General features: G+C 34.9%; 1 protein-coding gene across 4 annotated transcripts in view; it reads right to left on the bottom strand.

Annotated features, from left to right (window-relative positions):
* CNTNAP2 (contactin associated protein 2) overlaps positions 1-26,959 on the bottom strand; it is a 1,217,517-nt gene that overhangs the window by 519,320 nt on the left and 671,238 nt on the right. For all 4 annotated transcript variants that reach the window (XM_051768491.1, XM_051768490.1, XM_051768493.1 and 1 more), the window contains 4 exons: positions 18,157-18,360; positions 15,680-15,864; positions 13,076-13,219; positions 8,191-8,455 (listed from right to left, as the gene is read on the bottom strand). In XM_051768491.1, the coding sequence (XP_051624451.1) occupies positions 8,191-8,455; positions 13,076-13,219; positions 15,680-15,864; positions 18,157-18,360 (798 nt within the window). The remainder of the gene's footprint in view (positions 1-8,190; positions 8,456-13,075; positions 13,220-15,679; positions 15,865-18,156; positions 18,361-26,959) is intronic.

The raw sequence follows: 26,959 nt of genomic DNA, 5'->3' as shown, positions 1-26,959 counted from the left end.
TGTGCATGATTGTGCTAACCAAAAAAAACAGCAAGGGCCAAGCTGACTTAGAAGAGCTGCATTGCTTGTGTAAAAGATGAAATTCATCCTTTGAGCTAGATGTCATTGATGCAAACCAGGAGGTCAGCAGAAGCACTATGAATTTACAATGGCATGACTGAAAACAGAATCTTTCCTCTAGCACTTAAGTTTTATGCAACATAAAATATGCATGGATGCTTGACAACTCTTCCTTTCATTATATACAAAAGTGACTCTCTCTTCTCTCTAAAATAACACTGTCAAACCAAGAGGGACTGCCAGAAACCTGTCACAGATAATAATCTATTTTTCCCAGGTTCCTGAATAGCAATGAAAAAGAAGATATTGAGTGTCAGTTCCCAGCACATAAATTTAAGTTCAATGCCTGTAATTAGGACATGTTCCCCCCTCCCCCCCCCGAAATGGCATTTGATATTACAATGATTTTTAATTTTTTTCCCGTAAGTAATTGGCTAGAGATGTTGTGGGACACCTACACAAGGATTACTGATAAATAAGATTAAGAATTAAAAATTGCAAAAATCCTGGTAAACTCAAATGACTTGCAAGGACATTTGCACTACACAGATTATTCATGCTTTTACTCAAAGTGCAAATGCAGCAAATTCAGACTTTAAAAGTAAAGAACATTCTTCTTTTCCCTTGCATTTGGAGAAGATAAAGAGGTGAAAAGAGCACAGGCAGGTTTAATTTACGTAGTTGATAGCTTCATACCACAGTGGTTCTGCACACTGTTATGTAGCCCCCTGCCTGAAGATTCTGTACCCTTTTTTTAAAAAGACTATTACATAGTACATGTTCATGACGTTTGATCTCCCAGTCTGTCCCTAAACACCTTTTTTAAGTGTACAGAAAATAATTGTCTTATGTTTTAAGTGGAGACTGGGTCTCCAGTATTTTTTCTTCTCCCCTCTTCTAATTTCTTTTAAAACCCTAACAACCATTTTCCTGTCCCAGCAAGGTTTTATGCCTATGAAAGTTTTTTCTAAAACAATGAACTTTGAAGTAAAGGAGGATACTTTTCCAAAGTTGCAAACTTTCCCTTCGCTTCTACATCTGTAAGCCACCTTCTAGTCTGCACACTCTCTGCTGTGGTTTTTTCTTCTGAAAAAACACAGGTTGTGTCTCTGCTGTCTTTGCAATCAGGCCCAAGGAATGATCCATGTTACCCTGGACAGTTCACCCAACACAGCTCACATCTGCAGTGCTCATGGCTGGTCCCTCCATTTCTGTCCCTACCATGCAGCAGTTTCTGGAGCAGTAGCCACTCTCTGGGGTCTCATCTTATTGTCCCACGTGCCCACCCTGTGTAAGCCACGCACAACACTCACTGCTTCATGCCTGTCGTGTGATTGGCATTACATGATCACAGTTACAGCAGTCTTACCACAACAGTTCAGGCTCTGCCCCTGACCCTGCACGTCCTTCTTTGGGTCTGAGACACATTGTGAATGCTTTGGTTCTAAAAATGGATATCTCTTCATGAAGTGGTGAATAATAGGAAGTTCACCCCATACTCTGTGATATTTGTACTTTTTAAACCATGACACCCAGAATATGTTGTGTCTACAGAAAGGGGTAGGAAGTGGAGCAGGGGGGAAGGAAAGAGCATGAGAGCCTGTAAGGGGACAGACTCTTGCACACAAGTACTGAAGGACAAGCCAGCCTGGCAGAGTTAAGATCTGCTTTGTTCATACAAAGCAAATCTATTGTAATAGACTCCAGACCAGTCTATCCAATGAACTATTCCTGGATCGTGGTGCTGATGGCAGAGAAACTATTGATGCAGTTGAAACATGATATTAGAAGTGATGCAGCCTGTTTCCAAAGAGGACAGTCATAGCAACAGGACCTTGAGATGAAACAAGGACCTCCAAGGGTCTCCTCAACTCATTCAAATGGTTTTATTATTTGACCAAATACCGATGGTCTGTGAAGTTTGTGTATAGTTGGCAAATTAGCTGAGTAAATTCTACTAGTGATACATGGTTATATGCACAATGGTACATATACACATGTACAGTGGCTATAACTTATACTATCAATTAAAAAGTGAGTGCATTCTTTTTACTCTCTACTACTCCACTTACTCATTGCCATTTACAGACTATCAAAACTGCCAGACTAAATAGGCAGTAGCAGTATATCTTTAAGTTATGACAAGTGATTAATCATACGCTGGGTTATGTTGCAGTCTGAAATTCGAATATCAGCAGAAAAAGAATTGCCAGGATTAAACAGGAAGTGTTGGTCCACAGAGGTTGGGGAAAAAAACACCATCTAAAAGACCAGACAAGATCCATTGTCCTGATCTCCCCCAGCAAGATGTAGAGAGACTTTGCTTTATGCTATCAGATATCCCATTGTTTTCTCCCTTCCTGTGTAAATCCTTCTTTTGGGTAAAGCTGATCACCCTTCCCCAATGTAACCCTGCTTACTGGAAATATCAAACCTTTTCCCCCAAATTGTAAATACTGTATCTGAGAAACGTAAAATCATTTTTCCCCTTATATCACCCCTGTTACTGAAAATGCTAATAGATTGTGGAAACCCCTGTTTGGAATACCCCTGCCTCCTCATTAGCATGTAAGCCCCCGAGACCCTTAAGTAGCACTCGTGTGTTCAAGAAATCATTCCAGGTTTTGCCTCTATATCTGGGATCATGTTAACTTTATTGGACCATTACAGGGTTAGATGTGCTCAGTCAACTACTTCTCTCTGAAATAGAAGTAAAACCAGACTTCAAATAGATTTCCTACATTTTCCCACTAGTTTGAAGGAAAAATAAATCTGCTCCATGGTGAATTAAAAAGTTAGCACATCACGAAGTCCAATGGTATTTCTCAAGTAGTACTAACATCTACAGAAAAGTTTATAGGAACCACCACATCCTGTCATTAACTGCAAACCAGGCTTTCACAAAATTAGTAAGTTTAAGCCAATGGTTCTGGAAGGCACTCATGCCATTGTTGAAAGAACTGGCTGACATTATGGTGCAGCTGCCACCTGTTGCAATCTATGACAAGCCTTGTTCTGCATAGGTGTGTGAATCCTGGAAAAAGGCTTTCTCAAAAAAACACCTTTATGGAAGAGGAGGCAGAGATGGCAAACTACTATACTGGTGGAAAGAATGTAACATTTCTCATATTCAGTCTTTCGGATATTAGAAAACATTCCATTAATTTCCTTTATATTATATGAATACTCAGGGTTGTCCTGGGGATACTGCTGTCAGGTTGTGCATAAACACAACAAATATAACTATGGCTTCTGACTCTGTCATATCCTTTTGTTTAGTTCTTTATAACTAATCTAAAAGGAAAGTAATAATGGAAAAAACCAAATTCATGTCAATCAGAACATGCAAGACCTGGAAGAGTTTAAAATGCAAACAAAAGTGTATTTTGCAATGTCCTTTCCAACATCACCATCTTTCTGGTCCAAGAGGCAGTGCTTGTTTTAACTAAACATCCTTGGCTTGCTAAACCAAGTGTTAATGACATGTCTCTTCATGCTCTCTGGTGTTCCACAAAAACATGCAGATAGAATCCACTGAAGTAAAAATCTATGTTCTTACTAAAGTAACTTCAAAATACTAGGCACCTCTGTAGCATTCAGAGCTAAGGGGCTTATCTTTCATTCATCAGTCAAAATCAAAATTTTCAGACTTGACTAGAACCAAACTAGCAATAACTGATGTGGTCGCAGTAGGAAAAGGTAACATAGAAAGCAACTAAAATGATTCCACTTCCTGTAAACCTAGTGAATTAAAAAAAAAAGTTAGAAGGGTAAGTTTCCAACTAGTATCGTCCAGATCCTCTCACATAAATTACACTCATTTGAGCAGCAAGTTAAAATTATCATTTAACTACTAATTTTTTGTTTTTGTTTTTTTTTTCCCTGAAGAAAATTCAATGCTTAAATAGTAGTTGTAAAGAGACTTATTTCATCTTCAGCTGCTAATATAGAGAGTGACTAGCAAAGGTTCTCTCTAACTCTGTTCTACAGCCCAGAGGAAATGAGGTCAAAACACGTAAACTGAACTTCAGTCTCCTGGATAAATTTAGGAAACTTGTCCAGGGGAGCACCCTACTTTCTTGATTCTGGGGTTCCTCCATGTTTGCAAGGAACCAGTACAACCAACAAACAGCTAAATTACTCTCAGGGACATATCTGAAAATGGTACATCTGTGTTTTAGAATGCATAGCTTGTAGGCAACTCTCCATCAAAAATCAGTGACTGATGAAGTGGAATTCACAAAAACCTGAACTAAACTCATGAGTTTTCTTAGGCAAAATAGAGTCTGCAATCAAGAACTCTATTTCTTGCTCTGATTGGTTTGAGTCTACTGTACCAGGATGCTAAAACAGACTACAAGAAAAATGTACTGTAAAAATTATAATAACTACTATAAGCATACCTGTGTCTCAGTTCTGTGGAATTCAAAAATGCAAATATTTATTCATGCAGTTGCATTCACTGCTTAAGATCAATAGCCAAAAATAAACATACAGAGAGAAACAGAGAGACAAAACTGGCTGTGAAGAATTTAATTTTCTAACATTCAGACTCTTCTGATGTTGTCATCATGTGCCTTTCATGGACAGAATTTCTGTCTCTCATCTCGATCATGCTGACAAGTGCCTCGCGGGTATCTGCCTCTACTTACTAACATTCAGTGTATAACCCAGTACCAGGAATATGAGAAAGACCTAGTGGGAAATGTTATCTTCCCACCAGAAGTGCACTTTTGCTCTGTGTATACACATTCCCTATTTAAGCCTTCATTTAGCAATCCAGGCAAAAATACTTCTCGATCCCCACATAAAGTGCCCCTGGGAATTGTCACTGGAAGAGTACCACTTTAGATCTGTCATAGAGAGACATTTTATTGCCTGAAGGATGCTATCTTAACCCAAGGTCTAAAATATAAATGAACTGCAATTCAGATGACTTGAGATCTAGCAGAAAGACAGAAGGGTGGAAAGCTTCCCAGAGATTCCACAGGGAGAAGTCTGATTTATTTAATACAGATAAATATGACAAAAAGATGTTCATATTCCAAGTTCTAATAAGTTTATGCTTGACAGGAGGAACTGAAGGAAGTCTTGAGTAGCAGCTAATACAAGATGTGAACTAATAGAGTTGGAACAGGAAAAAAAGGAGTTGCAAGCAGATAAATTTGAGTTAAAGGAAGGAGATTTTCGACATTGAAAATTTTTCTGTTAAGATATGATGGTCCAAGGGAGATTATGTCCTTTTTTAATGACTTATCATTTGTATTGTGTGGTAAAATCCAAGGGAGCTTCATAGATCCTCTAGTATTTAAGTTGAGCAGAGAATGTTTAAATATGAAAGGTCAAAGCTGACTATGAAAAGACAAGTGAGAAAGTAAACAAAGCATAAATCAAAATTATTTTCGAATCTGCCACCATGGAAACTTCACCTTTTCTCCAGAGGCAGAGAAGTTCTATTCTATATTCAAACAGGAATTTGGAGGTTGCTTAAAAAAAAACATTGTAAAGCAATTAGATGATTCCTCATGAGTATTTTTTTGAATGTTACTATTGTTTCTTTGAGCAAAGCAATACTCTATGTGTTTGTTAATGAGTTACCAATTTTTTCCCATGTTGAAAGCCTCAGAAAAGTTTGGTTTCATTAGGAAGGTATTTGGGTTAAGTTGCTGAAGGAGGTAGATAAAACTAAGTGGAAGAAAAGGAGGCGATTGGGACACAGGCTGTGGCTTAACCCTGCTCTGAACAGCATTTGCATGTGGCTTTGGGAAAAGTTTCATAAAAGTTTTTATAGCTAAGAGGGATTTAGGAGTATGACATTTTACAGTTGCTGGTTTTTCTGTGCTCAAGAAAGAAGACACTAGCTTGTTAAAGCTTTTAAATAAATACAACTTCAACAGCAACTTATTCTTCCAAGATCACAAATATTAAGTAGGTTCTTAGGGTAAACAGGTAGTTTATATTAAACTAAATTACTTTTAAACTGTAGCAGAATATCACAATCCTTTAGTATGCAAAACTATATTGGAAATATTCTTCTAAAAAGTCCTAAAAGCAAGAACACTTCTTTCTTCCACCTTCTCAGCCTGGCATTGTTTCCATCAATCCCTTGGGTAAATCCAACAAGTTCTAGGGAGTTTGTGTGAATCTCATAGTGACAAAAGCAGAATTTAGTCAAAACCATATGGAGCAGTAAAGATAAATCTCTTGACAGTTTTCTGAGATTCTCTCCTATTATTAATCCCTATTCTGGGACATATACAATTGTGAAGATATTAATCACAGTTTACTCTGCAGAGAAAAAGTCAATAACATGTTTAACTCTTGATTTATACACAAGCTTTAAGTATTTCACCTGTGTAATTCTGCACAGTCAGTAGCTTATTTTTCTAATTAAAACTTTATTTCAGGTCTCAGTGGACCTGATTTTCTGCTTACTAACAGCAAGTTTATTAACATAACTCTCATCAATCAAATGGCAGTAGTGTCTTAATGAGAGTAATGTAGGAAAAAATAAAATCAAAGTTGTTGACTTTGTAAAACAGTTTTGCCAGTCTGTTCACAGGTAAACAGTGCTTACTGAATGCTTAACAGAATGCTGGGCAGGGTAGGGTAGGGAAGGAATTTTTTACTGTTTAGAGACCTGTTTTGAAGGTCCAATTGGCAATGAAAAAAAAAGGAAATAATTTGCTCAGTAAGCAAAATCAGACAGTAATTCTAACTACAAGGACTAATCTCTTTTGTCCCTTTCATATGTACTACAAACTGAAGGCTCAACTGCACATTAACATAAAATATTCTGTTTCACTCAGTATTTTGTTAGGGACATCAGAGTGTACATCTTACTGACGTAAAAAATTTATTACTGTTTTCTGCCTTCTCTTTATTGTCTCTACCATTCACCTGTCTGAAGTCCAGGACAGGGCATGTACTAGTTGTTTGGTCACTGTTAAAAAAGTTACAGACAGGTCAAATAAAATCTGAGATTCTGGTTTGCCAGTTCAGCACAAGTCTGTTGCTTTTCATTTGTAACACAGAATTCAGACATATTAGACTATAAGATATGTAATAATCTCTGATTGGTTTCAGCACATATAAAATGAATACCAAATTTTCATAATACGGATAGATTTAACTACTTTAATCAAATGTATAGAACTGAGGTTGTGGTTTGAAAGTAACTGAAGGCACAAGCAGAGCACAAGTTAAACAGTATCTAGTATCATTAAAGAAGAAAATAAAATGGATGTTGGAAAAAAAAAGAAGTGATCTATAGAAAGTTATCTAGACATTGCTAATGCTAACATCAACTACCTGTGGCATTTTAAAAGCAGTAACAATAGAATAAGAGAGGGAACTAAGGCATGACAGACAGGAATATCTCATACTTAGGCTAAAGGTAATTTTGACCTCCAAACAATAAGTGCAGAAGCTTCAGATACACAAAACCATTTTCATAATTTTAACAGTATAATTTTTATATTACATAGTCCAAGAATAAAGTACTGAGATGACTTATCCTGTCAATAAAGATGAAAAAGATTGATCAGGAAACAGAGAATTTAATGAAAAATTAAATACAGTGAAATCTTCAGGAGGCAGGATGTGCAGTTAAATAAATGAAGGAACAATTAAGTGTCTATTGGAAGACCAAAGGAGAACATTCAATAGGACATAAGCACTCTTGCTGTGATCTGCTAGCACTGTGAAAAAATGATCCCTGACAAATACAGAACAGACAGCAGGGAAGGATCTATGGGAGACAAAGAAAACTGCTAAGAACAGACTATCTGATGGCAACTCTCAGTTTCTGTGATTTTAAATGCAAAGCAATGTCTGCTTCATGATTCCAGTGAATCACTTACAATTGATCCAAATGTTTTCCCACAGCATTCTATGTAACTTGTCTTAATCACTGTATTTACACAGTATATCTTCTTTTTTAATCTAACAACTGTTTCATATTCTTAGATCTCTTACTCAGCAAAACATACAATAAAGGATTTAATGCAGTTGCAATATAAATTTTAAATTTTGTAAAATGATTGTTTTAAGTTTTAGGTACATGATGCTTTTAAACAACACCAACAAAAATGATACCAAACTTAAAAAAAAAAAAACCCTCACACTTACCTGACGAGATATCTATCCGGTTCTTCTTCACTTGGGTGACATTGATGTGGACACTGACTTTGCCTTCGTTTATATCAATTTCAACATTTCCCAGGTCATCCGCAAAGTTACTGAAGACAAGAAGTCCATTTGGATTCCAGGTTCGGAAAAGGAAGCTGACCGAAAACAGATCCTGGCTTGGACGACCAGGAACCTCAAGGTAACTGGTGGCATTGAAAAAGACAGGCACTGTATGTGGCTCCACACAAGAAAAACTTAAATTTCCCTAAATAAAACACAAAGAAAGAAGCAAAAATATAAGCAAAATTGTAAGATTCCACTAAATTCATAGTACCTCAGAAAAGTATTCCAGATTTTTTCAGCCTAGAGACTACTATAATCAATGCAGATTGCATATAAAGATGTGCTATTAATATTATTGTTATTGTTACTATTATAATGTTGTTGCTGATTTTCTGTTTTTTCTAGCAGTGGCCCTATTATATTTTGTACTGTACATATGCAAAATAAAAGGTAGACTTTGGCCTGAAGAGTTGTAATCTAAGACTGGAATGAAAACTTTAATGTTTCCACTTCAAAGACAAATAAATGAATCACAGATAAACTTGGGTTGTCCATGGTCATCATAGAAACTTATAACAGGACAGCAATTATAAAAATAAGTCCAGACTGTCTGTAACCCTTGGTTATCATTCTCAGTGTAATGTCACCCTCAATTAGAAACAACTTCTGTTACATAGTTAAGGCAGTGCTGTGTAGACTGAGAAGGCAACAGCATTTTTTAAGAGATGACATCTCATGGTTCAGTCACAGATACCAATTAAGAGGTGCTCAGAGAGCATTCTGTTAGACATTTTGAGTTTCTTTTGCTGCCTTGTTACCGAGAGGAACTAACAATTTCCTTGTTACAAGAAGGCTTTTGTACTCAATTGATAGTCTTCTGTCATGCTGATGTTTTGGATACTTGCATGTATAACACCTATTAATGTTAATGGCACTGAATGGATTCAAATCCTTTTTCACATCAGTGAATGCATTTCCCATGGACAGCCTAGCTGCATAAAAAGTTTCTTGAAGAAGTAACACATAATTCTAATTTCTTTGATAGTTAGCATTTTCCCTACTGAGCTATTCAGATTAATATGAACTGGATTATTGATTCCTTCTATGATTGGAGTTCACAAGATGACTCCTCTTTTAAGTACAGTCCATCTTATATAGATTACTCACTAGTTCTAGGTCAAGAGTTCAAATTAATCTGCAGCTTGTCTCTATAATAGCCTCCCCATTTTTCAAAGAGAATGAGATCCTCTTCTGTAGATTCAGAGTGACTTGCTGAATAGTTCTCTGGACAATGACATCTGGAAGTCAAATATATACTGTGCATTAATATTGAAACTGTTGGTCTTATCAGAGAACTTTTCAAAATACATTGATAGGGAAAAGGTAAAAATAACTGATTTTGTGTAGTTTGAGCCTTGTATCATAATCTTTAATCTGTACGGCAAATTAGATTCGTGTTTACTTCTTATAAATCAATTTTGCTTATCCAAATTCAAATATTATCCCTTGTGTAAATACTACTGGGTCTTAAAACTTTTCCCAATTAATAAACCTACTGGCCAAATAGGCAGTTCCCAAAAGAGAAGCAATGAGTTTATTAAGACTATGCTGCCTGCTAAATCAGGATGGTTCATAAAGTACAGACAATGTGCTGTATGCTAATGTTTTTTGTGTTATTTCTGCATTTTTATTAAAATAGTTTATTACATATTTTTGAACTTAACACGATGTTTGGTTAATATAAATAATTTAAATAAAACACTCAGCTTAAATTTGCATATTATTCCACTCAATAGTACATGGCATAGGAGAGGCAGAATTGGGTGAAGCATAGACCTACTGAATATAAGGATGGAGAATAGCAAATATGATTCGCCTCTGCATTTTTCAGTTACAGACTTTAAAACTGGAGAGACTGTTCTGTGGAAACTAAATACAATTAGCACTCACATTGTTTGCCCTTAATATACCTCTAGGTAGGAAAATCTGATAAAATGACTAAATTCCTACACTCGAATTTCTCTGTACTACTTATTGTTAACCACATATCCTAGTCTTTTCTCAGTATTGGTACAAGGGTCAATATTATTCATTTATGCAAGGTAATGAAAGTCCTAGAAAGCTTGTTATATTTTACTAAAAAACATGGAAAAGATGGACTGGAAGATAGTTTACTAGCATGTTCCCTGTTTCTGTTTTAGTCCTGAGTCGAGTTGCATACAGACGTTAGCATCTACTGCGTAGTCAGCCACTGCCAACTCTTGTTTACAACTTGATTCAGGAGAAAAGCAGATACCTGATATTCTCTGTCTCAGCTGGCCTTTTCTCCGTTACTCTCTTCTGACTCATTGGTGAGAACAAATCAGGCTCCACCAACAAGAACAATAACTGCTCAAGACCATCCCTTTGTCTTGGTCTTCCTTAAGAGCTGTTGCCATTTTAAACATAACAAAAGACTCACAAACTTTTTACCCCTTATTATTACCCTCTAAATCTAAAACAAATATATTACTGAAGTCAGTGTTTGACTGTATTTTAGATTTAAAATACTTTTAATTTGTCTTTTCACTCTTACTCTTCAATAAGTTTAAAAGATGCATGGAGGTGTTTCTTTACACATGTATATGAGACATAATTATTTAATTTAATTTTTTTTCAGAGACAAATGATCATCATCTCTGATTTTCTGGGCCTCCTCGTTCTGTAAAATTAACTTGACAAGTCTCTTTCACTGTGTGACTTCTGAAATTCAAATATCTTCATCTAAGAATATTATTTTCTTCTGTCTCACACCTCTTTAAAATCCTTCTTTCCTCTGAATTTTTTCCCTCCCTTATGATATCCTCATCACCACACAGCTTACTTTGTTTGTTCTCACCCTCATTACACTTTTTTATGTCTTGGTCCTCTTTGGGACAGGGTGTGACTACTGTTATGAGTTTGTATATCTCCTACAATGCAGCTTTGATCCCTGTTGGATTGCTTAAGTACCACCATCATAATAATGCTTAGCAACAACAGCAGTTTCAAACAAGTCTTTTTTTGCATGCTAAATCAGGCTAAAAACTAGGAGGGAAAAAGGTTTTGTAAAAATCATAAAAATTCATCTTGATTTAGAGTAAAATTGATTTTGCTTTTGAAGGGCTGAAGCAATTAAAGTAATTCTACTGAAAACAAAGGTCACTTCTATTTTTATAGCCATTCTCAGAATTGGAAATCAACAGAATCATCAAATTAAACTATCATTCCATAACCTCTTGATGTAGCACTAATATTGTCAAGGTTTTTTTGAGGATTTTACTTTCATATTACGGGCAACGGAATTTTAAAAGCAAAGAAACAAATAAAAACAAGAATGATGATTTTTCAGAGACTTTACAGGTCTGCTAGTTGTGGCTAGGATTTTAAAGGATAGGATTTGCAATACAGAAACCTGTTAAGTAGCACTTCTGCTCAGAAAGATTATGTCCCGCTACCTTGCAATGGGTTCGACCGCGCAAAATGCAAAGACATACAAAGATCTTTTCCTAAATCAGGCATCAATCTTTGAAATCATGGTTACAATACAGCTGAAAATACCCTGCAGGAAGTAAAGCACAGGCAATTTTGAAGAAAAAAAATCCAAAAAAGTCATCAGAGATACAGGAGTTCATGAGAATGGGTCAAAAAAATTCTAAAACTGGAGTCTTACTGCATGGCATAAATATCATGCTCTTTGCCTTTGACAACACTGAAGAAATTCATATACAGAAACTGTTCTAGATATCAGGCTCTATTACTGAGTTTGTATTGGCAAACAACACACATTCAAGATTATTCTGGACCATTTAGCCCTAGCGTTTATAGAATCAGATGGAACTTCAGTTTTACTATCCAAGGAGCAATTAAATGTTAGTCAATCCTTTACATGACATCATCACTGTGTTTGTATAACTATTTATTACATTAAGAGAAAAACAGTAGTGGAAACCTGCATATTTTTAGCAGGACTTAGTGAAGGCTGTAAGGTTGTACTGAAGAAAGCCTTGAAAAGTTATTCAAACCATCTCAAACTCATGGCAATAATACATTTATTTCTTACCCATATTGCCTTATATGCCAGCAAGTAGTTTCAGGAACAGAGTTTTAAAGCCTTAAAACCACAATAATTAAAGTACATTCTTTCTTAATCACCCTGCCCGTAAAGCCAGAAGTCTGAACATGAAAGCAACTATGAACACTTAAGCAAGATCAAAAATAGAATAAAATGCTAATAATAAGTTCTGCAATGTTAATAAGTAAAACAATGATTTTCAAGTCTAATACCCTGAGGCTTTTCAGACCTACCAGAAAAGCCTGTAGAAGCATTCCCTTACAAAGACTTTTGCACTCCAGTAATCCAGCTAACTCAGAAGGAATGGAATATACCAGGATTAAAAGCCACAAGAAAGCTGCAATGAATTTAATAATAAATCTTGTCTGCACTGGTTTTGGACTACTATAATTTGAGAGGAAAAGAAAGAAGTACTTACTGGTTCAGTTGATATTCTTTTAAAAAGTAGTTATCTGATGCTAATTTTGGAAATATGAAACAAGACCCCAGAAGTAAAATGCTCAGATGTGATAATGATGAGGATGATAATAATAATAATAACAACAATAATTCACAAATGTACATACAATAAGATCTTTGGGTTTGTGGTAAAATTTGTTTTGTGTTCTATATTATTCCAGTATACCACAAGTATACCACAAGGATATCAGCTACACACACTCATAAACCTTCTACTATTCTTTAGAAGGAGAAGCAGAGGTGCAGATGACCATTAAATTATGCTCTTACCACATTCGAGGGTTCCAATTTCTTCCTCCTGGCAAGGTCAGTGATATTATTGCCATTGTAGTTGATGCTCTCCATGCAGCCTTTGAAATTTTTTCTGCTGTTAGAACTTGGCTTCCCAGAAAAAGGCATGCCTCCAAAGGTTATCTATGAATGAAATAGAAAATGGCATATAGTTACTAGAAGGCAAAGACTTTTCAATCCATTTACTGTAGATGCATTTGTTTTCTTTGCATACTCAAACGTGGAAAATGAGAGAGCTGGTTACACTGTTAGAAGAAAAAGGGTGTATTAGATAAGCACTGCAAAAGCCTAAAAATATCTGTAATGAATTTGTGATTGCAAATATTTATGGTAGGAAATCCCAAGTATTATTACAATTGTCCAAATTGTGAACAGACATACATCACGGTTGTTCATATATGAACTACTCTTCTGATTGCTACCAGACAATATCCATTTCAAACAAAGAAATTGGCATAAATGTCCATCCCAGTATTTTTTCTAAACAAAAGTAGACATGAAATTAGCCAGATAATCTGATTCAAATGATTAATTTAGCTCTAACCATGTGCCAGAGCTCAGACTACAGCACAGCAATGGTGGGCTCCAATACAGTACATTATTTTCCCTTAATTCTTATATATCTGCTTCATCTAGAAGAATTTACAGAATCACATAAAGATGTTATCCTCTGTTAGACAGAAGGATCTTCTACTATAAGGAACATGCTTTTATGATGCAGTTATAGTCAATGAGGAGTTACCACATGATTTAGCAGGCCAAATCAGCTACATAAAGATGAAGACAACCACTCAAAGACTTGGATGAGACAAAATAGAAGAGAAAGAATTTTATAGAAAAGAAGAAAAATAGCAAAAAACACATACCATGACAGTGAGTTAAGAGCAACTTACAGGATTATTTTTTTGACTTTGAAAATGCAATCAGAACTAATGTTTATTCCTCTTTTGTGTCAACTTTTCTGAAAGAGATTAACCTAGAAACTATTTTGTCTGTGAGAAGTTGTTTTGATTCTTTCAGGTTAATCCACTGTTAATCACAAAGGCAACACACATAAATTTATTCTGATGACTGACTCCAAAACCAGTGAGATAATTGAGAAGAAAGAAAGGAGAAGAGGTTAAGGCTCTTGAGTTTATATGAACCACAGAAACATATACGCACACACTCAAATAAATTCCTTTAACACAAGGGGATCCATGTATACAGAGAATGAAATGTACCTTTGAGAACTGCCAGTGAGGTCTCTCAAGGTCAGAGAGTATGGGAAGGTGACTTAACTGAATTCTACTGTTACTATGGATAAATTTATTGTATGGAATATATTTGTTATGTAAACATGCTCCATGTATATGTGTATATATATGTGTGTGCATATATCTGTATATATACACACACATATATATGCAAAAAATTGCCCAAATCTGGTATATTGCATTCAGCTTAACATTTTCTGTAGCTCACTCACTTGAATGTCTATTTATGTGAGTTTTCAGTAGCTCAATTCAGATCTCCAGTGCTCAGTAAGTAATAGAGGTACAAGCACATTTGCTCATTATTTTCTCATTATAACTGCTAGAAAAGAACGTATCTGTAAAGATTTGTTGGAATATAAGTAAATATTTGAATCAGTAGCACAATCATAAGTAACTTTCTCAAACATTCATATGTTCTTGATCAAAAGATTGTCTGTAAAAATTTCAGTACAGAAGTTAAATCAAACTTTTTTCTGTTACATCATTTTGATTCCTTCTCACTGCTTAATAAGTTGTAAGAGTAGAAATTACATATTTGGCTAGGCCAACCACATTAATTATCATTAGAAAGCAAAGAGTGCAAGTTAATATTATACAAAGTTTGCAATAACCAACATGCTGAACTTCATGTAACAATTTTGAGCAACTGAACAAGTTCATAATTGTAGAAGCCAGAGTGTAATCAAACAACAAATCCACATTTAATTATTACCCACAGTTGTGTGCTTTAACCTGGATGATTAAATAAGTTTTCTTACAACTTTCCTAGCTCTTTATTACTTCTTTATAAAAAAAAGTTACTGATGCCATATTCGTGAAAATACAAGGAAGCATCTACCTAAGATAAGACAGATCAAGATCCATATTAGTAAAAAGTTCTAATCTGCTTCATTTGCTTAAAGTAAATATTGTCACCACAGAATAATGCTTTCAGATTCAAGTGCAAAATTATCACCTGAGTGCAATAACAGATTGTACCATACTTTTTAAAAATCTACTTTCTTGTTAGAGCAGCTGCTTTTAGAGCTTTTAAAAGTCATATATGCTTAGCTTGTTGAATAGCACAGATCTCACACTTTAAAAAAAAAGGCCTAGGATTACTGTTATTCCAGATGGGATTTGGTAGGCTAATGAACAGAAACATAATTTACACTTAGAAGAGAACACCATTGGAAAGAAAATTTCAGGAAATGTAAGGGAAGAAATACTTAAAACAGAGGTACAAAAAAAGTACCAAAACATCTTAAATTGTGTTAGTTTTTTTTTCTTATTGGACTTATGTTTATAAAACCAATTTGAATGAAAATAAAGAAGTTTCACTATCTACCTCATAATCCAGGTCCAGGTAATCAAATTCTCCATTGGTTCTGAAGTGCTGCATGTGTCTGTCTAGGGTGAGATTGATGTTTCTCCCGTGGCGCTCTATGACAATGGAGTGCCAGTGGTGATCATCCAAGAGGCTGCCTGTCATCACAGATGTGTGACCATAAATGGACCCAAGCTGGTTGCTGCCTGAGAACAGAAACAATAGCAATTCTCACCTCATACCAGTTAGACAAACATTTTCCCCTTGCTCTGTCAATATTTCACATGATATACGATAAACTGGATATACAGATATACAATAAACTGGAGAAAGTCACTTTGCTATGAAGTTGAGTTCTGCCCAGTGGTGAGTTGCTGCCATAAATACAAATAACCAGACCAAATACAGCAAGTATCTGATCATTGTGTTGTATAAATATGTATGAATTCATAATAGTAGTTATTTGGAGGCAAATCAGAGAAGCAATATCAACTTCTAGCTGTAAAGTTGTTTTCAACTATGGGGTTTCTGTGTTTTAAATCCTACACTACAGAAATGAAAAGCTGTTACCTCTGGGCCATGTCCTGAGCTGCATTGGAACTGTACTGATTTATGACTATTGAGGAGGACATGGAGTCTGATAAGTCTTTGGCAACAACAAGCCTTTTCACTCTGAGTTCTATGCTTTGTGGCCTCTGCCAGTACAGTATACCAGCAAGCAGACAGGAAAAGGCTCAATGCAGACTGAGCTAACAGCTGCAAAAAACATCTTCTGCTAATACAGCTTATTTCAATCTCTCCTCCTGCAGCAATCTCCCTATTCTGGAAGTCAGACTACCAGCAAGAGTACAGTTTTGCTTTCCAGGGGGGGTTGCCAGTGCAGCTGCGCTAGTCAGAGATCACATCTCGTTGCCATCTGACTGACATAGCTAAGCCAGCAAAGGTTGATAGCATGGATCTCAACTGAAGCAGCAAATGACTAATTCAGCAGTAAGTCTAAAAAATTGCTGCACTACCCAATAACTCAGTGCAATCTTCCATGTTCTGAATGCATGAGGACCTAAAGCATTTCTGAGACTGTGAATTTCTTACCACCAAGTATACTTGCAACTCAGACATTAAGGTTTGTGCATGTTGATAATACGTTCTGGCAAATCACACTGCCATGGTTTAAGACATTACTTGCCTACAAATGACCATATGGCCTTTATGCTGAAGGCCACTGATCCTGTTGGTTAAAAGATAAAATAAAATTTCATGTATGTTGTTGAGCCTCAGTTTCTTCAATGCAAAGTCAAATCCAGTGCAAAGCGAAACCTAAATCCACCTCTGTCTCCTCATCCTTCCCCTGCGCCCTGATTTTTGAAACTAAGTCACTGGATCTCACCAGCCAAGATGAACATCCTTTTTTACTGTCTCTGGTGCAAAGACAATACTCTCAGGCAGAGGAAGAATAATACTATGAAGTATTTCTTCTGTTTATTGAGTGAGTGTGTGTCACAGGGCCTAGTCCCATTTATTGGTCTAGTCCTATTTATCAGCCTAGTGATTTAAGAACATCCTCACGAAGCACATATATAGAAGTTATCATAGCTTATAAAGACAGACTGAACTAAAGAATACAGAGGAACTTGAAATGAATGGGTTACTACTGCAATTAAAATTGTTAAGAATACATAACTACTATAAGAATATGTGCTTTCCTCCTCCTCATCTGTTCATATTGATTGTTATAAGGAGAGTAGGAGAAAGTGCTAGTGGAAATAAGTACTATTCAATGTAAATAATGAATGGAACAATTTCCTCTTCACATGTCTGCAAGAGAACTAAGGAAAGTTGCATGAAATTTTTTTCTAGGGTTCTTTTTTTTAAGGGAAAAAATACCTGAAACCAGATAAATGTGTATTTTTTTCATAATAAATGTACTTTATAAATCCAGTGACTCATGAGACTGTAGTCTTTAGCTGGGAGGGAAAAAGGATGCTGGAATTAAAGTAACATATGCAAGATTTCATCATAAGATTGCCTGATAAAGCAATCTTTCTCTTTTCCTTTCTTATTCCTACTTCGCACACTCTAGAAAGGCTGCTGAACATCATGTGGCCTGTAGCTTCCTAGATTGGTACTTTCTTTTTCTATGAGGTTCCTAAAGGTGACCTTTATTCTTCTAGAAGTGATGACAGTGTCCTCTCACACAAAACCACAGCTGAGGCCAAATATAATTCTAGCAAGCTTTTTTTTTTTTTGTTTGTGTAAAGGCAATATCTTGCTGAAGCTGCTTTTCTATATGATCTTATTTTCAGAGTATGTCACACAAAATAAAAAAGGAGAGAAAAAACCCTCAACATATAGAAAGGGAATTAATAATATTTTCATCAAATTATTTTATTAAATGATGTGGCTTATCATATTACTGTGAAAAAGAAGATGAAATATTTGACCTAAAATTTTTGTGGAAGAGTTAAAAACTACCACAAAACTAAACAATCAAACCATACCTAAATTTAAATTTAGAACAAGTTTGGCTTTCTTCAGTTCCAAGGTGATATAGTCTCCTTGCTGTCCTTCTCCATGGAAGATTACACCTTCGCTTTCAGAGGTCTTAAATTTCAGAGAGATGACATCTTTCAGTGTTTTCATTTTCTTGTTCCTGAATCTGTATGGTAACACTACATGGCCATCAAAATTGATAACATCAGCCCCTAAAGGAAAAAGCAAATAACATTGCCGATGAGTGATTATATATTCCTGAGGCCACTGGAAAAACAGACATGACATATGCAGATTGCACCTGAAGAGAATAAAAAATGTGCAAGTGTGATATGCATTGTAAATACATTTTCTCAACCATAATTTAATACTATAAAAACTAGGAACCTGAAAGAATATAAATTTAATCCACAGAATGTAAAAAAAAGGCAGATTTGGGAGAACAAATACTACAACTGTACTCAAATATTTTTGCTGCCATGTACGTTTTCCTAATTATAGTTGAAAATGAAAGACAAATTTCGGAGTGGTCATTAATAATTCATTTGATACCTCTTTCAAGTTCAGTATGGGTATTTGTAAGGACTGTGAACAGTAAAACATGAACGCAAAGAAATTGCCTGGCAATTTTAGAATGTGTGTAAAACATAGACATAAGCCTTGGCTAACTCAGGAAGTTGCGGATAGGTTGAGTCATAAGTAATTTTGAGAAGAAAAAAAAAAATCTGTCCTTTGAGCTAAATTTTGTTCTAGGTTTGGTTTTATTCAAAATATGTGAAAAAAAGTTGAGGGATGCAATCATTTAAGGTCAATCCAATATTGATATAAACATTGTATAATGACACTACAAAATTTCATGTTGTCTTATTTTCATGACTTAAGCTCTACTTTAAAGAATGAACACCTATTTTCCAGGTTTTTCTGGATGCTGAATCCAACAGTAAAAATAGCTGCAGAACTTGACTCCGTTCAACAGACGTACTTCTGCTGAGCATTGAATCTCGTAATTTAAGATGAACTTGGTAAAAGATTTCAAAGAGATACTTATCTCTAAAAATTTATACAGATTTAAGAAATGCTTAAGTAATAATAACTTAATAAGAACTTAATAATAACAACTTAGTAATAACTGCTTTGTAAACTGCTAAGTAATAATCAATCACCATTGTCTTCGTTACTATTTGTATGAGTATTTTATCCTCACTGTTCACAACTAACAACCTTTATTGTTAGTAACTAACAACAATAGTCATTAAGTAAAATTCTTAAAAAGAATTAACAAAAATTCAACCACATCTGATTTTTGCCTACTTCTGTGGGCTACTCTTCAATGACTGCTTGCAATTTTGTAAAATTCATAACTTAAATCTTTCAGCTTCTTTCAAAAACACAGATACAAATACATTTTTGTTGTTTACTTAACACAGCAGTATCTTTTAAAACTCCATTTAAACACCCTGTATACTATGCCTAACTGCATGTATTTCAATTTGAATTTATATGGCCAAATATCCCTAAATCTGCAAAGACTTCTGATGAAATAATATATTTTGATCCCCTTACTGTTTATGGCAACTAAATGGTGAAATTTTATTCAGAACAAAAACCATGAGCATTACAAACTGACTGAAATATCCCATAATTATTAATATTTAATATATATATATAATTTTTGTCAGAATGCAGTCATATATATTAGAAATATTATTTTTCTTTATAAATTATATCTTACAATACACATTTCCATAATAAATATGTATTAAGCTCTAAGTGCAACTAAAACTCTCAGTCTGATCTGGTTATTCTGAATGATAAATTCCAGTAATGTGAATCAGCTCAAAATTAAATTAATATGTTGAATTTGTAGTGCAATAAATCCATTTAAAAGTTATCGGGACATTTTTTCAGGCATAGATGCAGATGCATTCAGAAGCAACATTACAGGACTTCAGAGGTGCAGTTATATTGTATTTGCTCATGAATCAGGTAATCCATTACTTCTGGAATTATTACTTTTTTGAAGAAATAAAGAAAATGGTTAGAAAAATATTGTAACAAAGATTACATCAACCTGTTGGTTTTGCTTGTCTTACAAGCCGTCAAGAGATGCAAGACATTAATTCTTGAGATTTTTGTATGTAGTTTTTGGAGAACAACTTTTAGAAAATAATGAAATCTGTCTATAGAAAAAATAGTTACAAATAAAATCACTCTTTTATCACAAAAATCATACTTTTAAGTAAAGCAAATTTGCTATAGAGATCATATTCTTTTGAATCTACATACTACTGCCTTGCAAAAATGTTCCAAGTGAAAGAAAATTGATGGACATTACAGCTTAAGCAATCTTCATATCAAATATACATCATAAAAACGTGATTTCTCTTACATTGTCAGAGTTTGTCTAGTATTGAAATTTGTTACATTTACTTTCTGATGGTTATAGGGGGTATATCATCTTTCCCCTAAGGCCAGTTAGTACTATCTTGTAACATCTGCAAAAGTTACCTTAACAGTCAGGCACCTGATCAAAAGCTGATCAGGACATTAACCTGACTCCTGTGGGTTTGTGGATTCACAAGATGCCCATGTAAAGGCAAGTATCACTTTTGTACCTATGCCATAGTTGCCGTTATACATATGTGTTCTTCCCGTCATTCATCGAAGAAAATTACACACCTTAACAAGGCCGAGTACAAGTGGCACATTTTTCCAAAACTTGTCCCTGAATTGCCATGTTTTGAAAAGCATTCAATTAAAGACAGAAACAGTAGTAATCTCTGATTAAGCAGCTTCTTTTTTTTTTTTTTTTTTTTGCATAGCTTTGCTGGCAGCATGCAAACATGTCTCATGTCTGCATGCTAATTCAATCACCGAAATATTACATAGCAATTATGTTTAAGAGTTATCATATGTAGACTGTGTTAATGACTTGTGTTCCTTCTATGATGACACTCAGCTATTTAATATCATGATAATTACCATGGTGCAGAATGGTACTCAGACAGTAAATCATATAATTCCTATCACTGCAGTGTGAATGTATATTTTTTCTCATCCTTAGCCACTCATCCATCAGCATATGTAGGAAAGAGACCAAAGCCATCACAAATACATTTACCTGCATTCAGTGACATATGACTGTTCTCAGATGATACTGCTGCAATGGAGAAGTCATTTTTAAGAAAAGATAAAGTGAAAAAAAGAGAAAGAAAAAGAAGAAAATACAGAAAGATGGGGGAAGAAAAACTGAGAATTTGGGTTTTAATTATATGTAAATAGGAAGTACGGATCTGATTACTTTCAATTTGTTTTCTGCCCTGCTAGGTTTGCTATTATATGGGTGGATTAGAAAACACTGCTGACACAGTAAAAATATAACACCACTTTCAATTGGCTAGGGAGATATGTTAGGTCTTACCCCACTATATGTCTGAGATGCCACATTAAAAACATTTCATTAGTTAATGGTATCATCAATTTTCCTCTAAAAAATAATCAAGTCAGAAAGCCTTGCAAAGATTGGGATGGATCTGGATGACAAATGTGACCCCATTCCCAAATCTCAAAGAAAAATAAATCACCGGTCCCAGGTTTTCATACTGTATACTTCATACTTCATACTGTCTTTTTTCCTGTACTTTTGGCTACATGCAGGATTTGGTAAAATTTGAGAAGGGCATCAAATCTGTTTGAAGATGTTCTATTTGATGCTTCAAAATAATTTATGGAATAATTATAAATAAAACCCCTCAAATCAGACTCAAGCTCCAGAACTTCTCTATTTCCTCCCATAACAGTCCTCAATGTCAGCATGTGAATAGAGAAGTGTTCATTCACAATGACTCAGTACTGAGACTTCCTCACAGCTAGTTAGCTACTTTGATCAAGGTGCTGCCTGGAGTTTCTAAAAATCCCTGCTACCTGACACAGTAAAATAACAGTGATCAGAACAAAGCAGAACAGTAAAGTGCTGTCCAGAAAAGGGTTTACCATACAGTGAACAAAAACCATGGCAATATGTTTCTCCACTTAAATTGCAAATTTAACATGTACATATATTTTAAACTGCTACTGATCTCTAAATGATTGATTCTTCAAAGCCTGTACAGAATATTTCAGTGGGATTCAAGATACAAAACTTCTGTACTACTGACACACAGCGACCTTTGGTGAAATTCTCACTCTGTTCTCTCTCCTCCATTATTGCATCTGCTTGAAGCTTCTGTTTAGATCAAACGAGTTTTAGGGAAAAGATGGACTTTTCTTAGTCCAAAATGTGAACCTTTCATCTGATGTACTAGTAGTATACTAGTAGATGGCATTAACCGTCTGCGCGTCTACCATCTGAAAATATCAGGGATGTATCAAAGCATCTCTGGCTGGGCCAAAGTTTTACACATCTGTAGTTTTACTTGTTGTAGCTATTAGTCACAGGTACTAAAATATCATTTTGAGAAATATAAGCACATAAACAATATATTACTTACATATTTTAACAGCAAAAAAATATGTTTTCTTCTAACAAAGCAAAGGATAAGGCTCAAAATCATACCAAACCCAAAGCTTATTTTGTAATTACACAAGAAAAAATGATATATATACAGATATTACTTCAGAAAACTCCAATCAGTTTTCCAGTATACTGTCAACATGATAGCATGTTGAATTTTCCACTGGAGTCTTTGCAGCTTAAGCCTCAGTGGAACCAAGTTAGCCGAGTTCATGTTAGAGATGCACTGATACATTTCATTGCACCAAAAAAACCCGAGGAAGCCATGGCCCAGCACAGCAGTCAAAAGATTGTCTCCCCTTTTATGTTTTCTTACAATGAGGCAGAGAGCCAAAGGTACCATGTCTGAACACTGCCTTCAGGCGCTACAGCCCAGCTGTAAGGGCATGGGCAACTCAGCGGATTGAAGTTTGCTACAGCAAAACTGACATTGCCTTTACTCTCTTTTTCAAAAGGCAATGCATCTGCCACAAAGGTGAAAAATCCTCAGCCTAATGCAGATATAAATGTATCTTGCATATACAATAACGTATAATACTTCATATTCTAGAGGGATATGGTGAAGGAAAATGAATCTTAAGTTTCTTTGCCTGCTCAGCTTCCACCGCACTGAATCTGAATCCTGTCATTATCTGTCAGGTGATGTCAGTGCTTGAAAGAGAAAAAAATACCTTTACTAGGAGGTGTAGAACTCATTCCTTGCTTTTCTTTATGTTCGGTACAATGTATATGTAGCAATGCAGTAGCAAAGTAGCAAAGCGTGTTTTGTCAAAGTCTATTTTTAACTCATTTCTTGGATAAAAGACACAAACTTCAGTCTTGTATTTTATTTCCCTGCCAAAAACTGAAAATAAATCTGAGGTAGTATTCCCTAAGGTGATGAGAATGCTTTGCCAAGTTCTGAGTATAATATCCACTGAAGATATACCAAAAGCATTCTGAATTTCAAAGCACAGACATTTTTTCCTATTATTATTATTATCACAATTGTTATTATAATGATGGCATACTACTACTCATTTTGCTAGTTCTTGTGCAAATGTCTGTAAACATGTAGTTCTTTGTCTGTTATAATTTTCTCTCTAACAAGAAACAAATGCAACAAGTAAAATGAAAAAGAACTAGAAGACATAGCTATTAAACTAAATTTTTACATAAACTAATTGTTGTTTAAGATAATAATTTTTTGACGAGTGTACACACCAGTGCAGAGCTCTGCAGTTACAACTAACTTCTGCATTACTTACAGCATACACGGAAGAAAACATTAAAACATTCGAAAGACAGATGTATAAACTTAGATTAAGCCTCCAAATATGCCACAAAATTATTGTCTTAAAGGTGTATGTAATTAGGATGATTTTTTGACCACTTAGCACTATAGTTGATGATATTTTTTTTCCAGATCTAATGGAACATAAGAATTTCAAGTCAATCTTTCATTAATTCTTCAAATTTCAAAAAGACAACTTCATTTAAAAAACAAATAGGAACATCTTTAAATGTGCTATGATTGTACTAGAAATTGGATAAATGACAAAATGAACACATTTATAGTGTATTTTACAATTGAGTTTTAAGCTTACACATCCTAACCACATTCGACAAAACAGATCATATTGAATTATGTGTTCCCATAGTGGACTACTAACAGTGCCAGAGAGAACTGAGGTAAGACTGCAATCTAAGATTATCTTCACCTCAGAGAAAAACTATTCCTTCCATAATCTACTCTGCCTTGTGACTCCAGAAAGTCAATTACAGTGCATGCAATGAGATTTCTATTTGGAGAAGTCTATTCCTAGCGAAGAGAGGAGACTGAGGATCACAAAAAACAGCTTTCATGGCAATTTGTTTCTCTGCCTAATTTCAATGATTTCACTGCTTGAACAAGGAGGTTGGTTGGGGTTTTTGTCAATCAGAAAACCTTTGATTTTACCTACATATTGGAATGATATTTTATAAACAAGGCTTTTTAACGTATTTTGTCCTGAAAATGTAACTGATCTTACTGTTGATGTTTACTTCTCTTTAAAGTAATTTTATTAAATAGTTAAAATTCAAATTAAGAAACAAAATTGAAGGTTGTTATTAAGACCTGCTGAATCTTGAGCTTGAAGAGCTGAGTATTTTTAACTACCTTTGAACAAATGCAAATTAAACTATTTAGCCTTTGTGTCAAAATTATGCTAGCATGAACATCATCTGCATTCATCACTGATAAAGTGAGGCGCAGTAAGTCCCAAAATCAATCCCTTTTACCAAAGGCAGTGTTTCTGGTGGTAACAAACATGGTTATAGTACAATAATATTCACTGAATGGACAAGACAGAAGTTTAATATATGAGTTTTTATTCTTTGAAAAGTTTTCATATGTATAGCATTGCAAGTTCATTTATGATGATGAAAATTAAAATTCAGACACCTTACAGCTATGCACTAGAAGCAGCAAAATGTTCTCTATGATTTACTACTCTCTAGTTATGGAACTTTGAAATAAATTTGTTAAAAATACATGTATAATTCAAATACTCTAAAGAAATTCTGCTTTTTGTATTTTATCATGCTGACTTACAAGTCAGAAGAGTTTCTTGAAGCCATAAATACACAGTTCTCCTCTTCATTTTGAAACCCATCATTTGATATTGGATCTCAATGGAAACATTAAGGTATATAATTAAACTCTGAAACCAGGTACAGTATAGAACTTAATTTACTTGAAAACAGCTAACCTCTAGTAATGTTTTCACTGTTTATTAAAAAAGTAAATCACAAGAGCTCCGGGTCAATAAAAAAGGACAATTCTGACTCTCACACAGCAAATGGCCAAAACAGGTCTCAGTCCTCATTAAACTGCTGAGTTCACTCATTACTTAGTGGAAAAAAAAGAAAAACCTACAGCAAAGAAAGAAGTTGTGTCGTGTCCTCCAACATTTACAGTCAATTTACCCAGTAAATAAATAAGCTACAAAATGGACAAGACAATCTATTAAAACATTAAGGAAATGGATGAATAGCCGGAGCCCTGGTTTTAATGTTTACAGCTTCAAGAAAACAGGAAGACATACAGCTGACCTACAAAATACTGATTTCGAATTTGTCTTTATGATTTCTTTTTAAGCTGATGCCACCCAATTCAATCATCCCATGTTATATAATCTTTCCACGTCTTTTAATGTCTGGATGCTCTCAGAATACTTATTACTCTAGGCCAAATTCTTCTTTCTAACTCACATTCTATAGGCTTTATTCACATAAAGACTCTCAAACACATATTCTTCACTTCCAATCATGGAGCTCATATTTAAATTGAACTTTCAAAGTGAGCTGCATACACAATGATTAAGGAACATGGAGATGGACATTTTCAAGCTCCTGTACTCAGTTAAATCTCACAGTAAAAAATAAATACAGTAAAAATCTCACAATTGTGATTCAGACTTCTGCAGTTGACTCTAAAGAGCAAGGGACGCAAGACTGAATCTCAGTTTTGGCCAGGGAACACTCACATTTATCCTAGTGAGTAACCTCACTATTGTCTAAGGCACAAAATTGTGTGCCACTGAAAACAATTTTTAATAGATGCATTGTCTTCCCTTTTTTCTGTCAGTTTGCTGCTGCTACTAATTCCATCTTTCTGCACCAATTTATTTTAGGGAAACAGACACTGAAATGGAGCATATTGCTATATTCAGCTACTACATTTCAATTCAAAAGGATGAGTTAATACAGGAAAATTCTTTAGCATAAATGATAGTAGAATAAATTTGCACATTTATAGAGTTCATTTTCTTTGCTGTATTTCCAAATTAATCAGAGACAAATACCTTGTGTTTAGCACAGCATAGAGAAAGTAGACCACTGGAACTTCATACTGGGCAGATAATTCAAGATAAATAATTCAGTCAAATATATTTTTCTCCTGCCTAATATCCAACATATCTAAGCTCACAGAATCACAGAATATGCTGAGTTGGAAGCGACCCACAAGGATCATTGAGTCCAACCTTGCACGAGACCATCCCAGGAGTCACAATACCTCTAACTTATTCTTTACTCAGTGTCATATTGCACATTGTGATGAGAGAAGAGGTATGGGTTTCAAATTTGGAAGCTATCAAATCTGAGCCCCAAACTCTATTGTGCATGGATCAAATGTGAACTTAATGATGGCTGAATCCAGTGGTTTTCTATCCTCTGTTTGTATTTCAGTGTGTATAATGAAAAAGCCCCACTCATATTCAAGGTTATGAGTCAAAGCTTTATTTTCAGATGATCTACATTGATTAAGTTCTACT

This window comes from Manacus candei, unplaced genomic scaffold (genome assembly GCF_025592945.1).
Source record: "Manacus candei isolate 608988 ecotype Guabito, Panama unplaced genomic scaffold, ASM2559294v1 h1tg000095l, whole genome shotgun sequence".
NCBI classification, from domain to species: domain Eukaryota; kingdom Metazoa; phylum Chordata; class Aves; order Passeriformes; family Pipridae; genus Manacus; species Manacus candei.
The sequence above is the reverse complement of the archived record's forward strand: the minus strand, read 5'-3'. Positions and strand labels throughout refer to the sequence as shown.